This window comes from Canis aureus, chromosome 16, assembly GCF_053574225.1.
Source record: "Canis aureus isolate CA01 chromosome 16, VMU_Caureus_v.1.0, whole genome shotgun sequence".
NCBI classification, from domain to species: Eukaryota; Metazoa; Chordata; class Mammalia; order Carnivora; family Canidae; genus Canis; species Canis aureus.
Window position 1 is genome coordinate 61,479,061 of NC_135626.1, and position 23,060 is coordinate 61,502,120.

Consider the following 23,060-nt stretch of genomic DNA (forward strand, 5'->3'; position numbering starts at 1 on the left):
GAGGCCTTGGCACTCCCGAGGCCCCACCTGCCCTGCCCGCTCCGCCTGCCCTGCCCGCTCCACCCGCGCCTCCCTGGCTGGCGGCTCCTCCGGGGCCCCTGGGAGCTGCGGCACCAGCCCCTCCCTGAGAAGGAGAAAGAGAAATCTCCCTCTGGGACCCCAGGGCAGCCCGGTGAGGCCCCAGCTGCCCCTGGGAGGCCCAGCAGCCCGGCCCCCCTGTTGGCAACCCCCAATCTCCCCACCGGCAGCTCACAAGGAGCCAGGTGTGGAGGGGGCTGGCCCGCCCTTGGAAGCCCACCTGGGCGCGGGCCTTCTGGGGCCCTTGGGGGGCCACGGATGACAAATGCACCCGAGAGATCCTGAGATGGCCCCTCTGCCCCTCCCTCTGCCTTGGGCCCTTTGCTCATGAAAGCCCCCAAGCCCCCTGGACCCTCCCTGGACCCCTCACAGTGTGACATGATCACTGTGCTCGCTTGTGGGGCTGGTGAGGGGGGAGGAGGAGAGGGATGCGCCCCTGGTCCTCATGCAGGGGCTGGCGGAGTGAGGGCAGGGGTGAGGGCAGACCACGGGGCTAGAGGGCCCGGCTGTGCCTGGGCGCCTCCTGGCGGGTCAGACAAGCGTGGATGGTCAGTCCCCGTCTGGTCCCACGGCCCCCACGCCCCACCCCCTGCCCTGAGCAGCCCCCAGCACAGCCCCGGGCAGGGCAGGGATGAGGAGCACGGGAGCCCCCAAAGCTATTGCATCCCTCTCCCTCTCCCTCTCGGCAAGGGGCCGATCCCCGCCTTCCACCCATCAACACCCTCCTGCAGGACCCCAGGAACAGCTTGCTCCGCCCAGCCTGATGGAGGAGGCCCTCCTGAGGATGCACCATTCACCAGGCACCTTAGAACCCGTGGACTCCCTTCCCGCTCCCCCTCCCTCGTGCACCCACCAAGTGGCCACATCACTCCGGGCCCCCTGCCCGCCCGCAGCTGGTTAACCAACAGGCAACAGGAGTCTGTTTGCAGGTGGAGGAGACAAGCCCACCCCCAGCCCTGGCAGCAGGCTGGAGCCCAAGGGGCCCTGGGTGGAGCTGGGGGCTCTGGGGGACTCTGGGGGTCACCGTCGCCGGCACAAGCTCACCGGGTTTGGGGACAGCACCACCAAACCCACGTCCACGCACTCTGTGGGGCACCGGGGGCTCGGTCCTTCCCTGGCTCCCGGGGCCTGGCTCGGGGGCACCCGGAACTAGGTGGGTTCAGAGCCAGTTGGGCGGATCGGTGGCTGGACACCACCACCTGGTGGCCCGCTCAGAGACTGCAGAGCCACGCCACGTTTTTGTTCCAGTTCTGGGGTTTTCGGGCGAGAGATTTCTTTCCCTCCTCCCAGCAGGGCCCCCGGAGGCGCAGCACCCCCGCCCCCGCCCTCTAATCGGACTCCGCTTAGACAGGGTTAGTTTTCAGGGGCCGCAGCCCAGGCACTTCAAATAAGACGGAAAGTAAATCCACGAAGAAGGAGCTTCTCCATGTGAACCCCGGCAAGGCTAGGGTGCCCGTCACCCCCTGCCCTAGGGAGTCCCCCTCCCACCCTCATTGCTGATGTGACAGGCACCCCTGGCCTGCCACCTGGGAGGGGGGGAACCAGAAAAATCCCTGGGCAACAGGGACAGATCCAGCCCACAAAGAACAGCGAGGGGGATTGGTTAAAACACGCGAACTACGTAAAATAGAGAAATATGTAGAAAAAGAGAAAACAAAACAAAATTTCACCGGAAACCCAGCGGACGTCATAGGCCCCCCAACCTTACTTTGAAACGCATTCGTGAAAAGAAACGAATTAAGCGTGCCCCCTCTTGAGCGGCCCTCCAGGGTAACCCAGCTGGTGGGGACGGTGCGCTGTGATTAACTGGCGTCTAGCGACTCACGGCAGGGGGAGGTGCCATTCGGAGATCACCGATTCGAGCTCCCGTGTCCTGATTATTTCTCGCGACAGTCCACGGATGCACGAGACCATCGATGAAAGATGCTACTGAGGAGCTGGGTCATGACGACCTGCCCCAGGGTCACAGGTGAGCCCCAGCGTGAGACACATGCCCCCCCCACCCCCCGGGAAGGGTTCCAGGCGGAGAGACGAGCCTGCAGGGGCCCAAGCTTCCACAGCTCAACTTCCGTTTCCAGGAGAGAGGGGAGCAGGTGATGGAGAACGTGCAGCCGCCGCACAGGACAGCTGATGTGGCAGGAGGGAGGCGGGGGCGGGGGCGATGCCCCATCTGGGCCAAGAGAGGTGCAAGAGGCCCCGCAATGACCCTTCCTGTGCGGATCCCGTCTGGGACCCGATTTCAACGATCCAGCAGCCGGGGCCTTATCTGAATGCCTCAGATAAGGCATTCCTGCTCCTTCCGACGCTGTGCGCACAGAGCCGCAATTAGGTCACAAAGTTTCCCGGGTTTGGAGAGTTGTCCCCCCACCCCGGCCCCCTCGACGTCTGCGGGAGCAAAACCGCAGAAGGTCTGCGACGGCTCTGAGGATCCTTCAGGCCAAGGGAAGGGGAAGTGAGGCGCCCGTGACGCTGCTCGGTAACCGTCAGGCGGGGGGACGCGCACAGGACAGCGCAGCGTGTATTCCACGATTCGGGAATTATGAAAGCTTTCGTGACGCAAACGCCTCAAAGGGAAGACCCGTCCTGTCTCCTGCAAACTTCCCCTGACGTGGACCTTCTGCTGGAAGCATCATCGCGAAAGCTGGCACCCGTCTCCTCTCTCTCTTTCTCTCTCTCTCTCTCTCTCTCTCTCTCTCTCTCCCTCTTGGGACCTGTTTTGGGGAGGGGACATCTCCGGTGTCATAGTTCATGGTCCCCGAGTCCCCTGCGTCCGTAGGGCTCCCGCAGCAGGGCTGGGCACCTGGGCGGAGTCCCTGCCTGGTCCCCACCAGCTCGCACACCCTGGGTCCCTGAGCTGCCCGAGCCGGCTCCGTCCCTGGTGATAAGGATTTGATGATTTAGCGTCATCTTATCCTCCACAGACAGCAACTTAGATGTGGTTGGTAAAGAACCTTCTCAGCTGGCAAAGCACCTTCTCCGGCCACCGAGGACCCCTGGTCCCCCACCCACCGAGGGGTGCCGTCACCATCCCCCAGAGCAAAGGTGCGTGCCCCGCTTCCTGCACGCTGGGGGGATTCGTGGCTGCGCCCACCAGCAACTCCTCCGGGGGTCACCGTCCCTGTCCCCACCTACCTGCAAGCCCCGAGCAACCCGTCCGGGAGGCTCATGAGTTTCAGATCTCCGTCTACACCCCCGTCGGCAGCACCTCCCGCGTTGCCTTTCACACGGTCAGCGCCCTGTAAATGCTGGCTGTGCAGGGCGGCCCGCGGACAACACGGGCTGAGACGGAGGGTCACCGGGATGCGCGACGATTAACACCTTGCGCTGGGGCGCGTTAAGGAAGTGAAGCTACACGGGACATAACACCAGCCCCCAAGGAGATTTCCTGAACCTTCCCCTGAGGGTCTCAGCGGCCAGGGCATGGGAAGGACACCCACGCTCTTTCCACCGCCTTCCCTGGGACCCGGGCCCGGGTGGGTCACCGCGGCCGGACAGTGCGGGTTCTCGACTTCATCCGTCTGCACCCAGTGCTCGGCCCCACACACTGGCCCTGGTCACCAAGCATCCTGCTGGCGAAGGACTCTGTGACAACAGCAGGGCCTGTGTCAAGGGGGTTTCTCCGCCCGAGGACCTTGACTGCACAACAGGGACGCCACCCTTCCCCCAGGTGGGGGCAACGAGCTGGGAGGAGCGCACCCAGCGATGACAGGTTAGCCACCCCTATCTGCCCGGCATGGCCAAAGGGTAGTCCCTTATCTGCCCTGGCATGTCCCTTCTTCATTATCTGGGCATAACCAGCATCTACGCGGCTATAAAATAGACGGTTCTGGAGATAGCAGGTCCTCTGAGCTCCCCTGAGGTAAGAGCCTGTGACCGCGGCCCCGATGGACCCAGATGCCATCTGTCATCTTCCATTGCCCAGTGTCCAGAAGGGCCTCGACGGGCGCTGGCCACCGGGCAAAGTCAGCACCGCCACCCGCCCTCCGCCCTCCACCCTCCGCCCCCCGCCCAGGGTGGTCAGCTGCTTGGGAGGGCGGAGGAGGGACGGGCGCCCTCTACGCTTTGCAGAGAGCCCCAGACACGGCCCCAGGCCCAGCTGCCCGATGGCCTCAGGGTCCCCCCCCCTGCCCACTCAGCCACCAGGGCGAGAGGGGGAACCTCCAATGCCAGCACACCCTGGAATCACGCTTGGGGGGTTCCAGACCTGAGTCCTCCTGGAGGCCATGGTGCCATCAGAGGCCCGAACCAGCTGCAGGTCTGAGAAGAAAGCAGAGGCAAAGATTTATGCCTGAGACACCCAGGGGGCCAGTGACAAAGCAAGTTCCAGGAAAAAAAACCCTCACGATTAGCTGCAGGGAAGACGGGCTTGTCAAGGGGGTGACCAGCCCGGCCAGGCAGGGCCAGGAAAGGGGGGGCCTGAATGCACGCCCTCCCCACACATACAGGCAGACCCTGGGCCACCTCGGGGGTCAGGTGGAAGGCAGGGGCATACCGTCCAGTCCCCTCGCTCCGTCCCCCTCTGCTGTCCTGCCCCAATCCGCTGAGTCTCCCACCCACACAGCCCGACCTTGTCTTCCAGGAGCCGAGTCTGAGAAGCTGGGCAGGTGCCCACTCAGGCCTCGGATGCCCAGGATGAAAGCTCCTGCTCCAAGGACAGGCACCCCGATGCTGAACCCCTCATTTCTCATTGTCCCCCTTGTGATACTGTGGTCTGCTGGTGCCGGGGACGGGGTGCAGGGGAGCAGGACAGGCCAAGGAGGCCTCACCAGGTGCAGATTCTCAGGGCTGGGGGCAGGGTGGGCCGCAGGGTCCCCCAGCTGTCCACAACAGGCCTGGCCTAGCACGACCCCAGTGTTGGGCTGAGCACCGGGGTGTCCCCCATCTCCTCCCGTACACAGCCCTGACAAATCACAGCCCCAGGTGAAGCAGCGGTGGCACGGGCAGAGGCAGTACTGGAGGGGCGACCTGCATCCCCACTGGCACCTGAGGCCACCAAGGCTGGCAGCCCGTGTTTCACGGGAGAGTCTGGCCAGGCCTGGCTGCGGGACCGGGTGCCACCCGCCGAGGCCCCCACTGCCTCCTTCCTGGGTGGCCAAGTCCTTCCCCGCTGGTCTGTCCTCAGTGGGAACACAGGGCCCGGGGCCACCTTCACCTCGCAGCTGGGCCGGGCTAATCCAGGAGGTTCTGGCCCAGACTGGGCCACGGCCCAAGCTCCCCAGCCAGGCTAGGTCCCCATCCGTGGTCGGCGTCACCCCGGCCCCCCTGGGGTTCTCAGAGCCAGTCGACAGGCAAAGGGAGGAACCTCCTTCGTGCCAACCCAGGAAGTGACTTGTTAGACCAACAGGTGCCGCGGGGCACTGGCCAGAAGCCCAGGGAGGGCACAGACGGAGGCACACACCCCGCCCATGGGCCCCCTCTGCCCCCCGCAATCCTCCAAGGAGGCCCCAGAGGCGGGGTCATGCTGAGTCTGGGCATCCAGCCAGCCCAGCCCTGAGAGGACCTCACACTCTTTGGACCCAGGAGCCCACTCTCGTGTGACACGAGAGGAATGATGATGTGGGGAAGAGCCAACAGAGGGCAAGAGGAAGCCGGGAGAAGGTGAGCGCACGGACCAGCAGCAGAGCCGATGGAGGGCAGGGGTGGAGGACGGAGGTGGACAGAAGGCTCCGAGCGGGGTGACGGCCCCAAAGAACAGCCAGCTCTGCTCAGAACCCGCCACAGAGCATCAGCCCGCAGCCCCCAGGGCTCAGCGGCCTTTGGGGCCTGCTGGGGGTCCAGGGCACAGCCCCAAGCCCGGGTGGGTGGGAAGCGATGATGGGGGAGGAGGGCTGGGGCACCCCAATCCCCAAACCCAGGGCCTCGGGGGTGTGGCTGGTCCCACAGGGAGGCGGCTGATGGGGAGTCAGCGAGGTCCAGCAGAGCCTGGGGGGGGTCCCCAATCCTCAGGGCTCAGTGCAGGGGCCCTGCTGGCTGGAATCCCCACGTCCCACCCCGCGTCCCCGCAGGAGGATTTCCGTTCAACAGCCCACCCCTCACTAAGCAATAAGAGGGAGAAAGAATCAAAACTAGCACTGACGTCACGCTCAATCCCCACGGAAGCGGACACTCGTGATGTTCGAAGAAAACCATCTTCGGTGGCCACGGCCCCTTGGCTCGTGAGCTTTAAAATCGTGCTTCTTTTCCTCTCTAGGCTCTTCTGTGTTTTTCAAAAGTTCTGAAATGAGGATGAATTACTTCCAAAATGATCTTCTTAGTTATCACTAAACTCCTAAAAGTATTTTACTCGAAAAATATAAATAAATAAATAAATAAATAAATAAATAAATAAATAAATAAATAAAGTATTTTACTCATTTGTAAAATGGGAGGGTGATGGCTAGAGGTTTTATGACCGTGATTTTGGTGGTTCACGTGTCTGCCCTCCACCGAGGGCGGGGACCCCTTGTCCTTGTCTGGAAGCCCCTGACCCAGCTGGGACCTCCCTGGAGTTGTCCGTCCTTTCGGGGGAACTGTCTCTTTACCTACCAGATAGAATCTAGAATTCTCCAACCAAGTGCAGATTCTCCCCTTCACGTCCTTGCATCTCAGAAAGGCCCCAGGATGGGGGCACCCGGGGGGCTGAGCAGTTGAGCATCTGCCTTCGGCTCAGGGCATGACCCAGGGGTCCTGGGATCGAGTCCCCGCAGGGAGCCTGCTTATCCCTCGGCCTGTGACTCTACCTCCCTCTCTGTGCCTCTCATGAATAAATAAATAAAATCTTTAAAAAATAAAAAAAATTTTAAAAAGGCCACAGGATTCCAGAGTATTTTTATTTTTTTAATTTTTATTTAATGTGCAATTCACATTCATGTTGTTGTGCAACTCTGTCACCACCCCAAAGGGAGGCTCTGTCCCCGTTCAACACTCCATCCCCGGCCCCCATCCTAGGCTCTGTCTCTGTGACCCTGATGACTCTAGGAACCTAACCTCAATGGAATCCTACACCGCTTGTCCTCTGGTGACTGGCTGTCTCCTCCTCCAGGTCCGTCCGCGCTGCAGCAGGTGTCCTTCTTGTCTGAGGCTGCATGATAACCCACTGCATGGACAGACCCTCATCCGATGATGGACACCCGCCTTGCTTCCGTGTTCTAGCTCTTGTGAATCACCGCTGTGAACACGCTGTGAACACGGGTGTGCAAACATCAGCCCGGGTCCCTCAAGGGGGACACCTGCCCGCCTGCCTCCCTCATTCATTCCCAGTGGTGGGGAAATTCCAAGTGGTTCGAAAGAGGTGACAAGTGGTTCGGCAAAAGAATCACAAAGGCCCCGACTCTGCCTGGGGCCATGGGGAAGAGCCCCCAAGGTGGGGGCGGCCCTTGGGAAGGCGATGGGAAGGGGAGTATGCAGGTGTCCCCTGGACACGGGCCTGGGGGATCCACATGGCAAGCGTGGAGCTCCTGGAAGCCCTGGGTTTTGTCCTTTATATGATGGAATCAGGAGGGGGACGGGAACAGTCTCGCTTTTATAAATGTTGGTGGGAATGGAAGTATTTTTCCAGGAGAAAGTCCTAGAAGGCCTGATACAGCAAATTTAGAGGCTGTGTCACTCGGGCTGAGAGACTGGGGCAAGTGGGCATCTCTCCCTCTCCCCCGTCCCCCTCCCCAGCTCCCATTCCATCTTCCTCCCTTCTCTCCCCCCACTCCCTGCATGGTGGTCAAGCCCACTGACCCAGGACACAGTCTGGTCCCTCCGGGGACCTCACCGTGCAGAGCCATCCCTACCCTGGGACAAATGGGGCCCTCCCTCCCACCCCACCCCCCATCCTGGAGTCCGGAGCCAGGTGGCCCCAGCTTCCCGACCTCAGGACCCCACCTCCCTGCACACCAGGAGGGAGGCCTGGGGGGAAGGGGAGAGGCCGTGAGGGAGGGGAGCCCCCGGCGTCCCCAGGGAGTACTGCTAACCCACAGCACATAATCCTGTTAAAATATTAATCCTCATTTAGCTGGAGGCGAGGTGGCCGCTGAGATAAAGCTCCTGAGTGGTAATAAAAGGCGCAGCAATTGATAAAGTGGATCGTCGCACTAATAAAATCCCGCCATCGTGAAGGTCGGGTCAGGCCCCTGTCATCGAGAACCACCAGGCAGGTCCCAGCCGCCGGGCTGGCAGAGGTAGGGGGTGACCGCCTCCCCAGACAGCGACAGGAGGGCGCTCACCATGGGGGGTCTGCTCGCAGCTCCAGCAGAGGGAGCAGAGGGGGGCTGACTCTCCTTGGGAAGGAACCCCCAGCCTTGGGCCACTGTCTCCTCCCCCAGGGACCCCACCTGGTCACAAAGATGGTGGGGCCTCCTGGAGGCACACCTGCTGAGCCCAGGCCGGTCTGGCCTCTCACTGCCCCCCAGACACCGGTCCCAGGCTCAACAGCTCAGGCCTCCCCGGGACATGAGGATGAAGCATCCAATGCAGCCCCAGCGGGGGTGCCCAGGGACCGCCTCCCAGATGGCATGGCCACACCCAGGGCCCTGTTTGGGAAAGGTCATCTGCTCAAACTCTGTGTTCCCGTCCCTCCTGAAGGCAGCTTAACAACATAATCAGGCTGCTCTCCATTCAGCACCCCCCAAAGCCAATAGTGCGTCAGCGACACCACTGCTTTCCTTCCCAAAGGGCATGGACCAGGCATCGAGGGAGACCGTTAGACCCACATTTGCCACTTGTCACCGTGGAAATGGAGAGGACGGGCTCAGGACTTCCACACTCCCCCAGTAGAGGGGACAGCCCACAGCTGGAGCGCCCGCCCGTGTGCCCAGCCCCCCCACCAGGGCATCTCCCTGGCAGGCAGCACCAGCCCAGGGGCTACATGGGGCCGGGGGGTGGGGCAGATGGGGAGACAAGGATTCCTGGTTTGGAGAAACCACTCCAACTGCTGCATAGAGACAAAGGAGAAGCCACGAGATCTGTCAAGAGTCCAGACGCTGCTCGTGCCACCCATGCCTTCTTGCCTTCGTGCCTACTGTGTGCCAGGCACCACACCAGATGGGGACAGAGCCTTGCTCATGGCCAGAAACAATGGCGCTGTCGCTTGTCACACCCAGCTCTTGGTCCCTAATATCCCCCGCCAACAAAAGGAACCAGGCCCCTTGAGAAACGAATACACTAAGAGGAGCCTGGTGCGTCCTGGGGTCAAGGAACAAGGCGACAGGCATGACAAAGGGATCCAGGCGCCAACGGAGAGAGCTCCGGGTGGCCAGAGATGGAGCAATCAGAGCAACAAAATCAATCAGGTGGCAGTGGGTTACATACTGGTATCAATTATTGAACAGATGAATAAACAAGGAGAAGAGACAAATCTGCTCAGAATTCCAATGTCCGTAGATACTCGGCCCCCACAGAGGTGGAGCATGACCCCTCAACTCCTGAAGAGGGGGTGGCACACAGTGACCGTCCTTCCAAAGAAGAGAGAGGGCAAGAAAGAGTGGCTGCCCCGCGGAGAGGCCTGGTGACACTATCTTGGCCAGGGGATCAAGGCCACAGCAGCAGTGATGAGTCATGTTGATAGGATGTACCCTTGATATGATATAATGGGAATGAGGCTTTTTATCTCTGTGCCCTTCCTCCCAAAAACCCATAACCCCACCCCCCACCCCGTCTAATCAAGAGAAAAAGAATAGATAATTTCAACTGAGGGACATTCTACAAAGCGCCTGCCCAGCACTCCTCTGAACCGTCAAGGTCATCAAAAAACAAGGAGAGTCTGAGAAACTGTCACGGCCAAGAACCCAGGAGACCTGGTGATGACCTAATGGGATCCTGGAACAGAGCCAGGGCGGTAGGGCCCTGAGGAACTCTGAGCAGAATACGGCCGTGTCGATACTGAATAGAGTAAGAACTCCCCGATATTGCTCGCGTGTCGTGCGAATACACCGCAGAATGTACCTTGGAGGAGGGGAGGAAACCTGGCCCGGGGTAGGAAAGCACTTGACCACCTTTGCAATGTTTCCATAAACCTAAGATCATTATCGAATAAAGGGTTGATTTCAAACAATGTCTTCCCTAACCAAAAGTACCAAAGATATTTGCACAAATTTCCCTTCTAAGCGTATTTATTCATCCAACAAGTACAGGTTGAGTGCCTCCCTGGGCTGGCCATTGTGCAGGCTCTGGGGAACCTGACAATGAACAATACGGCAAGTCCCGTCTTCAGGGGTCGTCAGGTCTACCCTCTACCTGAACAATGACCAGTGTGCAAGAGAGGTGGCGAAGTCACGAGCGACAAAGATAAATGGTAAATGCCTATGAAAAAGATTACACACTATAGATTCCAGAACAGACACACTGCAAAAGACATACAGAGCCGATTAAGCCCTAAGATTCCATGAGCGTGGGGACCTCCTGGCCAAGGGTCGGAGATGACCAACGGGGAGCAGAAATAAGAAGTGTGACATGGAGAACCTCCCAGCCTCTCTGGGGTAGCGCTTTCAGGCATCTTTACACCCCTGTTGAGCACACAAAGGAATAAAAAAACAAAACCCGGGCAGCCCCGGTGGCTCAGCGGTTTAGCGCCTGCCTTCTGCCCAGGGTGCGATCCCAGGGTCCTGGGATCGAGTCCCACGTCGGGCTCCCTGCATGGGGCCTGCTTCCCCCTCTGCCTGTGTCTCTGCCTCTCTCTCTTTCTGTCTCATCAATAGATAAGATTTAAAACAAAACAAAACCCAATGGATACCGTGGGGCAGAGGAGATAGGACAAGTCACGGCTGGTGGTTCCCGACAGCAATACGTCTGTAAGGACCCAGCAGCCTTCCCATCCTTGTCCAAGGACCCCTTTCTAGCAGGTGCACCCCAAAGAAGTAATATGAGCGGAAAAGGGAAAAGTCAGTGGTCCCACCATATTCACAGCCCCAGAGCCCCACGACACGGTCCTGAGCGGCCAGTACACTGGTGGCATTTCAAAGTGGTTCAGGGGATCCCTGGGTGGCTCAGCGGTTTGGCGCCTGCCTTTGGCCCAGGGCGCGATCCTGGAGACTCGGGATCGAATCCCACATCAGGCTCCCGGTGCATGGAGCCTGCTTCTCCCTCTGCCTGTGTCTCTGCCTCTCTCTCTCTCTGTGTGACTATCATAAATAAAAAAAAAAAAAAAAAAAATTTTTTTTTTAAAGTGGTTCAAAGCAGGGTCCTGGAGTCTAGGACCAAGTGTGGGCTCCTCCATTTGCTCCGTGACCTGCAACCTCTCTGCCTCGGTTTCCCCACACAGACAGTGAGGGTATTACTAACACCTGCCTTCCAGAACCTCCTCGAAGCTTGATGGAGACCATGGGCAAAGCCAGGGCTTGGTCAACGGGAAATGCCCTGCAGCACCCTCTTGGTTGAGGTGCTCTTGGGGTCCCTGGAAGGAAAAGGAACTCAATGGACGGTGAGCTACGAGGGAGATACAAAGAGACACAGACAGGAAGGCCGCCTGAGACGTGGAGGCCGGGGGAGCCGACCTCTCCTGCCATCTCCAGGCCGGGCCCACGCAGGCAGGCGAGGGTGAGCAGGACGCTTGGACCCCCGCCGCCCCCACCCACGGGGGCCAGCCGGAAAACATGCGCAGGGCGAACAGGTCGCCCGGGCCTCACCACCCGCACCCCTGCACTCACCTGCCAACCCCGCAGGCACCTGCCAACCCCCTCAGGCACCTGCCAACCCCTGCACGCACCTTAACCCCGCACCCACCTGCCAACCCCGCACGCACCTTAACCCCGCACGCACCTGCCAACCCTGCACGCACCTGCCAACCCCGCACGCACCTGCCAACCCCGCATGCACCTGCGCCGGGACCCGCGGGCCGCACGCCGACCCCGGTCTGTGCCCCCGCACCAGGGACCACCGCGTCGGCCCGCCTCCTCCCCCTCCCCCTGCCCACGCAGCACCCCGCATTTCAGGTCACCTCTGCTTAAACCCGGGAAGGCCTCCGGAGCCCGGGGCGGGCCCTGCTGAGCCCCACGGAAAACCCCGACGAGGACACAGAAGCAAGACGGGGAGCGTGCACGTCTGCCCCCTCGGCGCCCGCCCGCGCCGCCCGGGAGCCCTCCCCGTCCACCCCGAGCCCCCGCAACCCCGCAGCAGCAGAGAGCTGCGGGCGCCAGACTCCCCGAGGAAGAGGCTGGGGTTGTCACGTGACACTTGCCTTTCCCCCCATTGGCCAGAACGGAGTCACATGGGCGCCCCTCGCTGAAAGGGGTGCTGGGAAATGTAGTCTTCAGCCGTGGCAGCCATTTTATTCTGGAAAGCTACTAGCCTCAGCTTGGGCTCCCCTCGGCCTGCCCCTCTGCCTTCCCCTGGACCCCGCCCCTCCTCCGCCTCACCGCCCTCGCGATCCCCGGCAGTCCTTCACCTGCACGTCGCTCCGACCTGGAAGGCTTCCTTGCCCACTCTGCAGCCTGGGCCTACCTGCCCCGTGGGCCTCCGAGCAGCCTTCCTGGTCCCTCCTCCTGCGACACCGTGTAAATGCTGTCCTCTCCCAGCGCACCTGCCGCCACTCGGACGCAGCTGCCCGGTCCTGCCGTGGAGCTGGCGCCCCGCGGCGTGGGGCAGTGGAGGGAGGCCGCCGCCCCGCCGCCGTCCTGCACCTGCTGTGCCCTGGCCCACCACGTGGCGGCCCCGCCCCCACCCGCCCACGCTGGTTTTAGGAGCCCGAGCGGTCCACCTGTCCCGGGTTGCAGCTGCGGTGCCCTCCTCGCAGGGTGTTTCAGCAGGTCCGGGGATGGGTGGGGGGCAAGAATCTGCACCGGTGGTCCCCGGGCCACCCCTCGGGAGGGTCTGATGGCCCCGCAGCCCCGTGAGCTGGGAAGCGCTTGACGAGAACACCTGCTTGCTGCGGCCAAAGTCATAAGGCTGGGCCGCCGCTCGCGGGTCCACAGAGGAGGGAAAGTTAAATCAGGACGTACCAGCGCCTGGACACCTGCGTGGGAGCAGCTCCTAGGGTGTGGCCCCGGTGGGATGCTTGCTCCCCCATCACCCCCCACCCCGGCTCTGGTCTGCGGTCTGCGGGAGTCGGCCTGAGAGTCTCTCGCCCTCTGCCCCTCCCCCCACTCCCGCCCCACAGGCTCTAAAAATAGGTTAGGGACGCCTGCTGGCCCAGTGGTTGAGCATCTGCCTTCAGGCTCAGGGGCTCAGGGCGTGACCCCGGGTCCCGGGATCGAGTCCCACGTTGGGCTCCCCACAGGGCGCCTGCTTCTCCCTCTGCCTGGGTCTCTGCTTCTCTCTCTGTGTCTCTCATGAATAAATAAAATATTTTTAAAAAATAAAATACAGGGAGGATCCCTGGGTGGCGCAGCGGTTTGGCGCCTGCCTTTGGCCCAGGGCGCGATCCTGGAGACCCGGGATCGAATCCCACGTCGGGCTCCCGGTGCATGGAGCCTGCTTCTCCCTCTGCCTGTGTCTCTGCCTCTCTCTCTCTCTGTGTGTGACTATCATAAATAAATAAAAATTTAAAAAATAAAATAAAATAAAATAAAATAAAATAAAATAAAATAAAATAAAATACAGGGGATCCCTGGGTGGCACAGTGGTTTGGCGCCTGCCTTTGGCCCAGGGCGCAATCCTGGAGCCCCGGGATCGAATCCCACGTCGGGCTTCCTGCATGGAGCCTGCTTCTCCCTCTGCCTGGGTCTCTGCCTCTCTCTCTCTCTCTCTCTGTGACTATCATAAATAAATAAAAATTAAAAAAATAAAATACAGTTTATTTATTTATTTATTTAAAATATTTTACTTATTTACTCCTGAAAGACACACAGAGAGGCAGAGACCCAGGCCGAGGGAGAAGCAGGCACCCTGCGGGGAGCCCGATGCGGACCTGATCCCAATCCCTGGACCCAGGGGTCACGCCCTGAGCCCGAAGGCAGATGCCTAACTGACTGAGTCACCCAGGCATACCCGAACTTTATTTTAAAAATAAGCTAATTGACAAATTAAAAAACAAAATATTAGGTCAGGTTTTGTCATTTCCTTGGCTTCCCCCCTCCCCCCCCCTCGGCCCCCCGCATAAGAATGCCAGACCCTGGAGGTGCCACCGCCCACCAGGCCCCTGCCCCTGCTCACCTCCTCCGACTCCACGGGGGTGCTGCCCCTCCCCAGCCTCACTATTTTACCGGTTTACTTATTCACCAGCAGGGTCTGTCTCGTTCACTGCTGTGTCCCCCAAGTTGAGAGCCGTGCCTGACTCACTTCGTGGATTCTGTGAGAGGGAGAGGGACAGAATCAGAGACGGGGAGAGGGGGCTGCGACCCTGAACTCAGGGTCCCTTCCCACACACACCCACCCCCATGAGCACGGGAAATGGGGCAGCCCCCTCGTCTGACCGCCTCATTGATGAAGTCCACAGTGAGGCCCCCTCATCCCCCACGTGCTCTCTGAGCTTCCCCTGGACCCAAGGAGGCAGGTGCGGGGGCCGCTAATCCTGGCCAACAGGCTGGAGCTGTCCTGCCCCATCCCAGGACGCCGCTTCATGGGCGGGGCGGGGAAGGGCACCCACCCTAGCTGGGGCTCCCGCGGACAAGGCCAGCCTTGGGCTGAGCTGCTGGCCCTTGGCTCCCAGGTCTTGGGAAGCCCACCCACCAGCCCTGACCCGGCCATGTACCCCAGAGCTCTCCCCGACGTACAAGCTGGAGGGGGGGGGCCTCCCAGTGCCCTGGGGTCAGGGCGAGCAGGGCACAGGGCCGAGCGGGGCTGGGAGAGGTGGAGTGGGGACAGGCCTACGGGCTGGTGTCCGTCCTCCCCGTGAGGACACAGGTGCACTGGGGGGAGGAGCACCCGGCCCAGAAGGCTCTGCTGGCAATAAAGGGAGATGTGCGAGGGCTGGGCCGGGGTGGCAGGCACGCCGCGGCCAGGGCTGCTTCGGAGAAGCAGGTACGTGCAGTCTCGTGTTCAAAGAGGCACGGACAGGGTAAGTCTGGCCTGCCTGACCCTGAGACTTTGCTCCTCCGCAGAAACCACCCCGGACGCCTTGGTGTCTGGAAGGCCCATCATGGGGCGCCTGGCGGTCCTCCTGGCCCTGGCTCTGGCCGCCCTCCTGGCTCCGGGGGCAGGGGCTCCAGTGGGCAGGAAGGGCACCCGCAACAAGCTGTTGCTGGTGTCCTTTGATGGTTTCCGCTGGAACTACGACCAGGACGTGCACACCCCGAACCTGGACGCCATGGCGCTGGACGGGGTGAAGGCCCGCTACATGACCCCGGCCTTCGTCACCATGACCAGCCCCTGCCACTTCACCCTGGTCACCGGTGAGCATGGGCCTCGGGGTGGGGCCTGGGGCAGGGAGAGGGTTGAGCAACCCAAGGAAGGAAACCTCCCCCCCCCCCCCGTCTGCACAGAGCCCTGTCCCCCAGGGGCCCACAGGGACAAAGGTGACGGGGGCAGGGGACACGCTGTCTCCGGGGAGACACAGCATGGCCAAGGGGGATTGTCAGCAGGCCTTACCATTGGTGGGATCATACACAAGCCATAAAACTGCCCAGTGGTCTCTTTTTAAACGGTGACCCCAACCAAGGTGACAACCCCGGGCGGGCTCCTGGAGGAAGTGAGTGTGGCCGGGTTCCAGACAGGTGGGAGAGATGAGCCTGCGGCCCCCGGATGCCCTCAAACCCCTCAAACCCCCCATCGCTCCTGGAGGTCTAGGGTGCAGTGTCAGCAGGGCCACGCTCCCTCCGGAGACACTAGGGGACCCTTCCTGCCGCTCCCAGCTCCCGTGGTCTGTCCCTCCAACCCCGTGGGCTGTCTTCCCCCCACATGTCTCTCCTTGTCTCGTGAGGATGCTCATCCAGAGACGTAGGGTCCTCATCCTAACCTAACTAGTCACATCTGCAAAGACCCTATTTCTAAGCAAGGTTACCCGCTGAGGCTCCGGGTTGGACGGGGCCTTGGGGGGTGGGGGGGAGGGACCCTGTTCTGTCCAGAGGGCTCATCCTCATGCCAGTGTTCTGTGACCATGCCCCCCCCCCCCCCCGCTGCCACATCTGGTCCTCCATCCTGTGTTGCACCTGTTTCCTTAATAGGTCCCGGATGGGGGAAGGGGGCCCACACTTCAGCCCCACTCCTCTCGTAGCTAGAAGTGAATTTTAGACGATATCTCGTGGGTGGAACTCCCTTGGTGCGTCTGGGCTTCTACTGGGGCTTCTGCTGTGTGGCTGGGCCGTGACTGTTTCATCCGTTCCCTCCTGCCGGCCATCTGGGTCGCTCCGGGGCTTTGCCGAAAGCCACGAGGCTGCCGATGACATCCCCGCAAGCAGGACCTACCTCAGGGCTGGCTGGGGAGGGGTGCCCGTGACCCCCGAGGAACGTGGGCTCCCACCAGCAGGGCAGCGTGTGAGAAAGCCTGCCCAGCTCCCTCCCACCACCTCCTCCCTCCCCTCGTGTCTCCTCCCCGCAGGCAAATACATCGAGAACCACGGGGTGGTGCACAACATGTTCTACAACACCACCAGCAAGGTGAAGCTGCCCTACCACGCCACGCTGGGCGTCCAGCGGTGGTGGGACAACGGCAGCCTGCCCATCTGGATCACAGCCCAGAAGCAGGTAACGGACGGCGGTCCGGGGACGGGGGACAGGAAGGACCTGGCCCAGAAAGGCCATGAGACCTCGTGAGGCCCACGCAGGCCTTCCCCCGACCCGGGTGCTGGGCTCCCAGCAGAGAGGGGTGAGAAGTGGGTCCCCGAGGGCGGGGGCGGTGCCAGGTGCTGAGGAGCATCCACTATGGGCAGCATCTTCCCCGCAGCCCTGGGCCGCTGGCTCTGGGAGAAGGGGGTCCGGTCCACCCGGAAAAATAACCTCACCCAGCAAAAAGGCGGGTAATGGGCAGCCCTGGTGGCTCAGTGGTTTAGCGCCACCTACAGCCCGGGGTGTGATCCTGGAGACCAGGGATCTAGTCCCACGTCGGGCTCCCTGCATGGGGCCTGCTTCTCTCCCTGTCTGTGTCTCTGCCTCTATCTCTCTCTGAATAAATAAATAAATCTTTTAAAAAGGGGGGGCAGGTAACGATAAAACAGCTTTCTGCCTTCCCCTTTCTGGATCCCTCCCCGGGCTGGGCAGCCGACTTCCAGAGGGCCAGATATAAGGTAGAGGTGGGTTGTGGGGCTGCGCCCCGGAACCCCTCCATCCCACAGCACTCTGGGGGTTTCTGGCCCCAGAGGTGTGGCTTCTCATCGACGGGGTCAAGCGGAGGTTTCCAAGATGAGCAGAGTGAACTTCGGAGCCTACCGCCGCCCTCTAGGCAGGGCGTCCACTCAGGTCGGAGTCCTTCACCCTGGAGGGAGCCACCTGGACATCAGGCTCACTCGCAGGAGCTGAGAGCCTGGCATCTCGCGGTGCTTGGTCCACACAGCAGGGCAGCTGGGGAGCAGACACGCAGACAGGGCGAGCACGGACATGGGGCGGAAAGGACAGATGGATCTGTAAATAATGCAGCCATCGATTTATGGGCAAGACAGATGGATGGCCAGGCTGAAGGCTGGAAGGGCAGGCAAGGGGACAGGGGTCGCAGGGTCTGGACGAGACCAGACCATATTAGGGAGAGGCCGGGCTCCAGGCCAGAAGGGGAGGGCGATCTGGGCAGCTCGGCCTTGGGGCGAGGACCCAGGGCCATGGTGACGATGGGGACACTGCGTATCTGAGGGCACTATTATATCCATTATCTCACTAGCGCTGAGTCCACTGGGCACCCGCTCGCTCTTCCACACAATCAGTACCGGCCCTGGGAATATAGGATAAGACTTATGAAAGGCCTTCCCAAAAAGAAGGGGGTGCCCGCGAGGGGAGCGGGACTGTGAGCGGGCAGGAGGAGAGGCGGGCGGTCTGGGGGCTGTGTGACAGCAGCAGGGACAGGCAGGGGCGAGCCCCAGGGTGCCTGTGGGCTTTACCGCCGCCGCCTTCCCTGGCAGGGCTTGCGGACGGGCTCCTTCTTCTACCCTGGCGGGAATGTCACCTACCAAGGCCTGGCGGTGACGCTGAGCCGGAAGGAAGGCGCTCTGCACAACTACAAAGATGAGGTGGAATGGAAGGCCAACATCGACACGGTGATGAAGTGGTTCACGGAGGAGGGGCTGGACCTGGTCACACTCTACTTTGGGGAGCCCGACTCCACAGGCCACAAGTACGGCCCCGAGTCCCAGCAGAGGAAGGACATGGTGATGCAGGTGGACAGGACCGTGGGCTACCTCCGTGACAGCATCAGGAGGAGTGGCCTGGAGGACAGCCTCAACCTGATTGTCACGTCCGACCACGGCATGAGCACCGTCAACAAGACCGCCCAGGACCTGGTGGAGTTCCACAAGTTCCCCAACTTTACCTTCAAGGACATCGAGTTCGAGCTCCTGGACTACGGGCCAAATGGGATGCTGCTCCCCAAGGAGGGGATGCTGGAGAAGGTGTACGAGGCCATCAAGGATGCCCACCCCAAGCTCCACGTCTACAAGAAGGAGTCCTTCCCCGCGTCCCTCCACTACGCCAGGAACCCCAGGATCACCCCCCTGCTCATGTACAGTGACCCCGGCTACGTCATCCATGGGGTGAGCTGCCTGCCCCGGGGGGGACTCCGGGCAGGGCGCAGGCTCCTTCCCTGGGCTGCTGGGCCTCTGTCCATTTCTGTAAAAAGCGCCCCTCCCCCCATTTCTCACGCGTCCCCGGTTTGAGCGGCATTGGCCACCAAAGGGACACACCCGTCACGATGCAATAGGAGCGTGTGTGCACGTACACAGTGTACATGTGTGTGAATGTGTGAGATTTGCGTGTGGGCGTGTGCACAGACGCTTGTGTGTATGTGTGGGGAGACTGGCCATAAGAAACCAGAGAGAAGCGAGGGCGAGGGGCCACTGTGCCGTCCACCGAGAGCCGAGGGACCCCCGAGGAGATGCAGGCTGGGCATCGGGATCGGGAAAGGGAGCGCTGGCGTGCACAGGCGCCCTGTGCTCACAGCTCCTCCCTGTGTGCTTGGGGTCGGCACCTAGTCTTCCCCGAGGGGCCCTCCCTCGGGCCAGGGATCTTTTGGGGCTCAAGATTCAGAGAAACCCTTCTGCCCCCACGTGTAACCCCCTCCCAGGGGTCCTCTGCCCCCGCAGGGGTGCTGCTGGCAGAGAGGGCGGGTGGGTGGGGAGTCCCTGCAAAGGCTCAGGGCCTTCCCTCCCCGGCAGAGAGTGAACGTCCAGTTTAACAACGGGGAGCACGGTTTTCACAACGATGTCATGGACATGAAGACCATCTTCCGGGCCGTGGGCCCCAACTTCAAGAGAGGCCTGGAGGTGGAGCCGTTCGAGAGCGTCCATGTGTACGAGCTCATGTGCAAACTGCTGGGCATCGTGCCCGAGGCCAACGATGGGCTCCTGAGCACACTGCTGCCCATGATTCAGGAAACCAGCAACAGGCCCGTCAGCACCCCGCCGCCCACGCTCCAGGGAACCAGCAGCAGGACGGCCAGCACCCCGCCGCCCACGCTCCAGGGAACCAGCAGCAGGACGGCCAGCACCCCCGCAGGTAAGGTGCCGCCCATCCCGCACCAGGCAGCGCAGACGGCGTGGGCCTGCACTGCCCTGACCAGCGAGCGCCGCCAGCGCGTGGGGCCGCCTTTTCTTTCCCGGTCCCGGACTCCGGGCACATCTCGGGCCCGACACCAAACAGCGCACTCTGCGTGTCCTGGCAGCAGAGAGGGGACAGCAGGTGGATGTAAGCAGCCTTGTGAGGCTGTGGAGACGGTGGGCCAGAGAGGCAGGTGGTTGCCCCCAGGACAGGTCCCGGGGGAAGTCCACCGCGGGGCACCTGCTCTCCTGCGTGGCCACGTGACGGCTCCTTCCGGGTCTTCCTCTATCGGCCTCCCCCCAACACGCCCTTATGGCCACGCCAGCCCATCCCCAGGGGCACAGGTCACCCTGGGAGCTGATGAATGGCAGACCCCAGTGGGGGCCCAGCTGGAGGTGTGCAGGCCCTGCTCAGCAGGGGAGGGGCCTTGGTGAAGGCCAAGTTCAGGGGGCTTTTGGGGGGGTGAGGGACATGCTCCCACTTCTCTCATTCACTGGATGCTCTGAATTTCCTCAGGGTCTGCCCTCCTTCCAAGTGGCCAGCCCCCTTTGGTGATGGGAATGCTGGTGGCTGTGATTCTTCTGGCCAAGGTCGCATAATGCCCACCATTCAAGGTCAGAAGCCCAGGAGGTGGAGGGGAGGATGGGCTGGTGCTCCCTGCTGCTCCAGCCTGGTGCCCCCACTGCTGACCTGGGCCCCCACACACCGAGGCAGAGAGGCGTCAGTCCTCGGGAACCCCCGCAGGCCCCCTCCAGCCGCTCTGCCCTAGGCTTGGAGCAGGTCTTCCCAGAGCAGCGGGGCCCATGAGACCCGAACCCTCCACAGCCTCCTCCCTGCCTGCCTGCAAGGCCTCCATGCTCCACCAGGGAGGAGTGAGAACTCTGAAGCCATGGGGGTCAGGTGTGCAGGGACAGCCCAGGGGGCAGGGGTCCTGGGACACAGGTGGACTCAGCTTGCTGTGTGACAGCCCCACCTTGCTTCTGCCCTGGGGTGTCGTGACCCTCCAGCCCGAGCAGAAGCACATCACGCATGCATTCCTTCCCAGACCACACAGTGGGAGCCTGCTTGGGGTCAGGCCCTGGTCTGGGCTCTGGGGATCCGCAGTGACCCAGGCAGCCTGAGCCCTGCACCCTGGAGTTTGTGATTTAGGGGCCACAGGGAATGGGCAACAGGAACTGAACATATCAGTGAGGGATGACTGAGCTGGGGTCAGGTGTCAGGGCAGGGAGAGGACAGGGGGCCACGGGAGACCTGGATGAGGATGAGCCGGCCACGGGATCCCGGGATGGGAGAGTGAGTGAGTGAGAGCCCCCTAGGTGGGACTGGTCCTCAAGTTCATGGAAATGAAGGGAGGCTGGTGCTTGGAGGCTGGTAGGCGAGGACAGGTACACGATGAGCCTGCCGTGGACACAGGGAGCCCCTGGCCAGGTGACACGGGACACGCCTGATTCGGGACCAATGATCAGAGGAACACGGGACCGCCAGGGCTCGGGAAGAGGGGCGGCCAGTTAGGACGGTCCCTCGGGGGTCTAGACAGAACATCCGGGGGGCAGAGTGGACTTGGGGCTAAATGGACGGGTCCAGATACCTTTACCTGCAATTTCCTCTTGGGTTTTGTGGAGACCAAGATTTCTGGTCGAGGCAGTGACGCAGGAGGTTTCCTCCAGCCTATAAAACACACCCACGGACACTCGGGTTCTGCATGGAACCTGAGAGGTGGGCTCAGACCTCACAGGCCAGGAAACTGCAGCAAAACCAGGAAGATGACATGACTGTGCGCTGGGTCGGGGGGGGGGGGGTGCCCCGGAAGCGTGCCAGCAAACCCACTCTCCAGCTTGTAGTACAAGCCCCACCCTGTGGCCTCTGCCCACCTCTGTGGTGTAAATGCTCCCACTGAAGCCAGTTTCACGCTCCCAGAGTTGGGGCCGCAAAGGCCAGGTCAGGAAGGGCTGCAGAATCGGCCCCGGAGCCGGAGCCCATGCCCAGCACGGAGCTCAGAGCCCTGGGGACCCCCCACCCCACGTGGGCTGGCCACCACGGCCGCTGAATCCCGCGCAGAACCAGGGCGGCGCCCGAAGGACTTGCCCCTCGTCTGAGAAACGTGGCCGCCCTTCCCTGTGCACCAGGGGAAACTGAGGCACCCTCAGGCCCTCCACTCTTCAGAGTCTGCAGTGTGTGTGGCATGACCCAGGCCCAGGAGAGTGCCCCCAGCCTTTCGCCCCCACCCCCACCTGCACCCACGCACGCCCTCCTGGGGCCAGCTGAGGGTCCTCAGTTCCCACAGCGGCCCTGCTCACCCCACCCTGACACCTTTGCCCATCGCACTTCCCACCACTCCCAGCCTCCCTGCACCCAGGGGGCCCTCACCCTGCCCCGCCCCTCCCTCCAGCCAACAGCACTTGTTCTTCCAGGACCACCTCTTCCAGGAAGCCTCCAGAAGTTACCCTCTCACGGCCTGAGTCTGCTGGATACTGACAGACGGACGGGCCTTGTCTCTTCGCCTGACCACAGACCTCAGGGTCCCCCCAGCTCCAGCTGCAGCCCCAGCTCAGTCGTTAGGGTGCTGGCAATAGGGACCCTTCCCAGGTTTAGGTCTGGGAAGGTGGGGGTGGGGCTCCTGGGAGGGGGGTGCGAGCGCAGGGCAGGCTTTAGGGACCCGGCTAGGGACCTCCGCCCCATGCCAGTGCCCACAGGCCGGCCGCTGCTGCTCAGCGGGGATGAAGGCTGCCGGGTGGTGGCTGTGAGATGCGGACCCTGCTGGGGTCCTCTTGGCCTGACCTGACCGGTTGGCCCCAGGCTGTGACCAGTTCCTGATCCCTTAGGCCGCTGGCAAACCCGGGGAGGCCCGGCTGGCCTGCTGGGGTGGGGGAGAGGTGCTGCAGAGGGGAGGACAAGGCCCTTTGTGAACCCACGGGAAACCGGAATCTCTAAGCCACGTTGTTCAACCAAGGAAATAAAAATAATTTTAAAAAGATGAAAACAGGGCAGCCCGGGTGGCACAGTGGTTTAGCGCCACCTTGAGCCCAGAGCTGGATCCTGGAGACCAGGGATCAAGTCCCATGTCAGGCTCCCTGCAGGGAGCCTGCTTCTCCCTCTGCCTGTGTCTCTGCCTCTCTCTGTGTTTCTCGAATAAATAAATAAAATCTTTAAAAAATAAAAAAATAAAAAGATGAAAACACAGCAAATAGTAGACCATCACCAGTGGGGGTGGGGGCGGGGAGGGGGAAAGTGCGCACACCGGTGCGCCTCTAGACGTAATCATCCCCCTGGAGGGGCTGCCTGGGTGGCTCAGTCGGTCAAGAGTCTGCCTTGGGCTCAGGTCATGATCCTGGAGTCCCGGGATCAAGTCTCGCGTCGGGCTCCCTGCATGGAACCTGCTTCTCCCTCTACCTGTGTCTCTCATGAATAAATAAAATCTCTTAAAAAAATATTTTTATTTATTTATTCCTGAGAGAGAGAGAGAAAGAGAG

The 23,060-nt window shown here is 61.6% G+C and overlaps 1 protein-coding gene and 1 long non-coding RNA gene across 2 annotated transcripts; one reads left to right on the top strand and one right to left on the bottom strand.

Moving 5' to 3' along the window:
• Positions 1-6,868: 6,868 nt before the first annotated feature.
• LOC144287129 (uncharacterized) lies at positions 6,869-12,683 on the bottom strand. The gene is made up of 2 exons (XR_013355025.1): positions 12,481-12,683; positions 6,869-7,236 (listed from the first exon to the last, which is right to left on the bottom strand). It is a non-coding gene; the product is annotated as an uncharacterized LOC144287129 (long non-coding RNA).
• A 2,357-nt stretch (positions 12,684-15,040) lies between these two features.
• ENPP7 (ectonucleotide pyrophosphatase/phosphodiesterase 7) lies at positions 15,041-22,775 on the top strand. The gene is made up of 6 exons (XM_077854500.1): positions 15,041-15,308; positions 16,454-16,599; positions 17,961-18,587; positions 19,209-19,548; positions 20,107-20,204; positions 22,002-22,775. Exons 1-5 carry the CDS (start codon positions 15,056-15,058, stop codon positions 20,187-20,189), a joined length of 1,449 nt encoding a protein of 482 aa, XP_077710626.1. The 5' UTR covers positions 15,041-15,055; the 3' UTR covers positions 20,190-20,204; positions 22,002-22,775.
• The last annotated feature ends 285 nt before the right edge of the window (positions 22,776-23,060 follow it).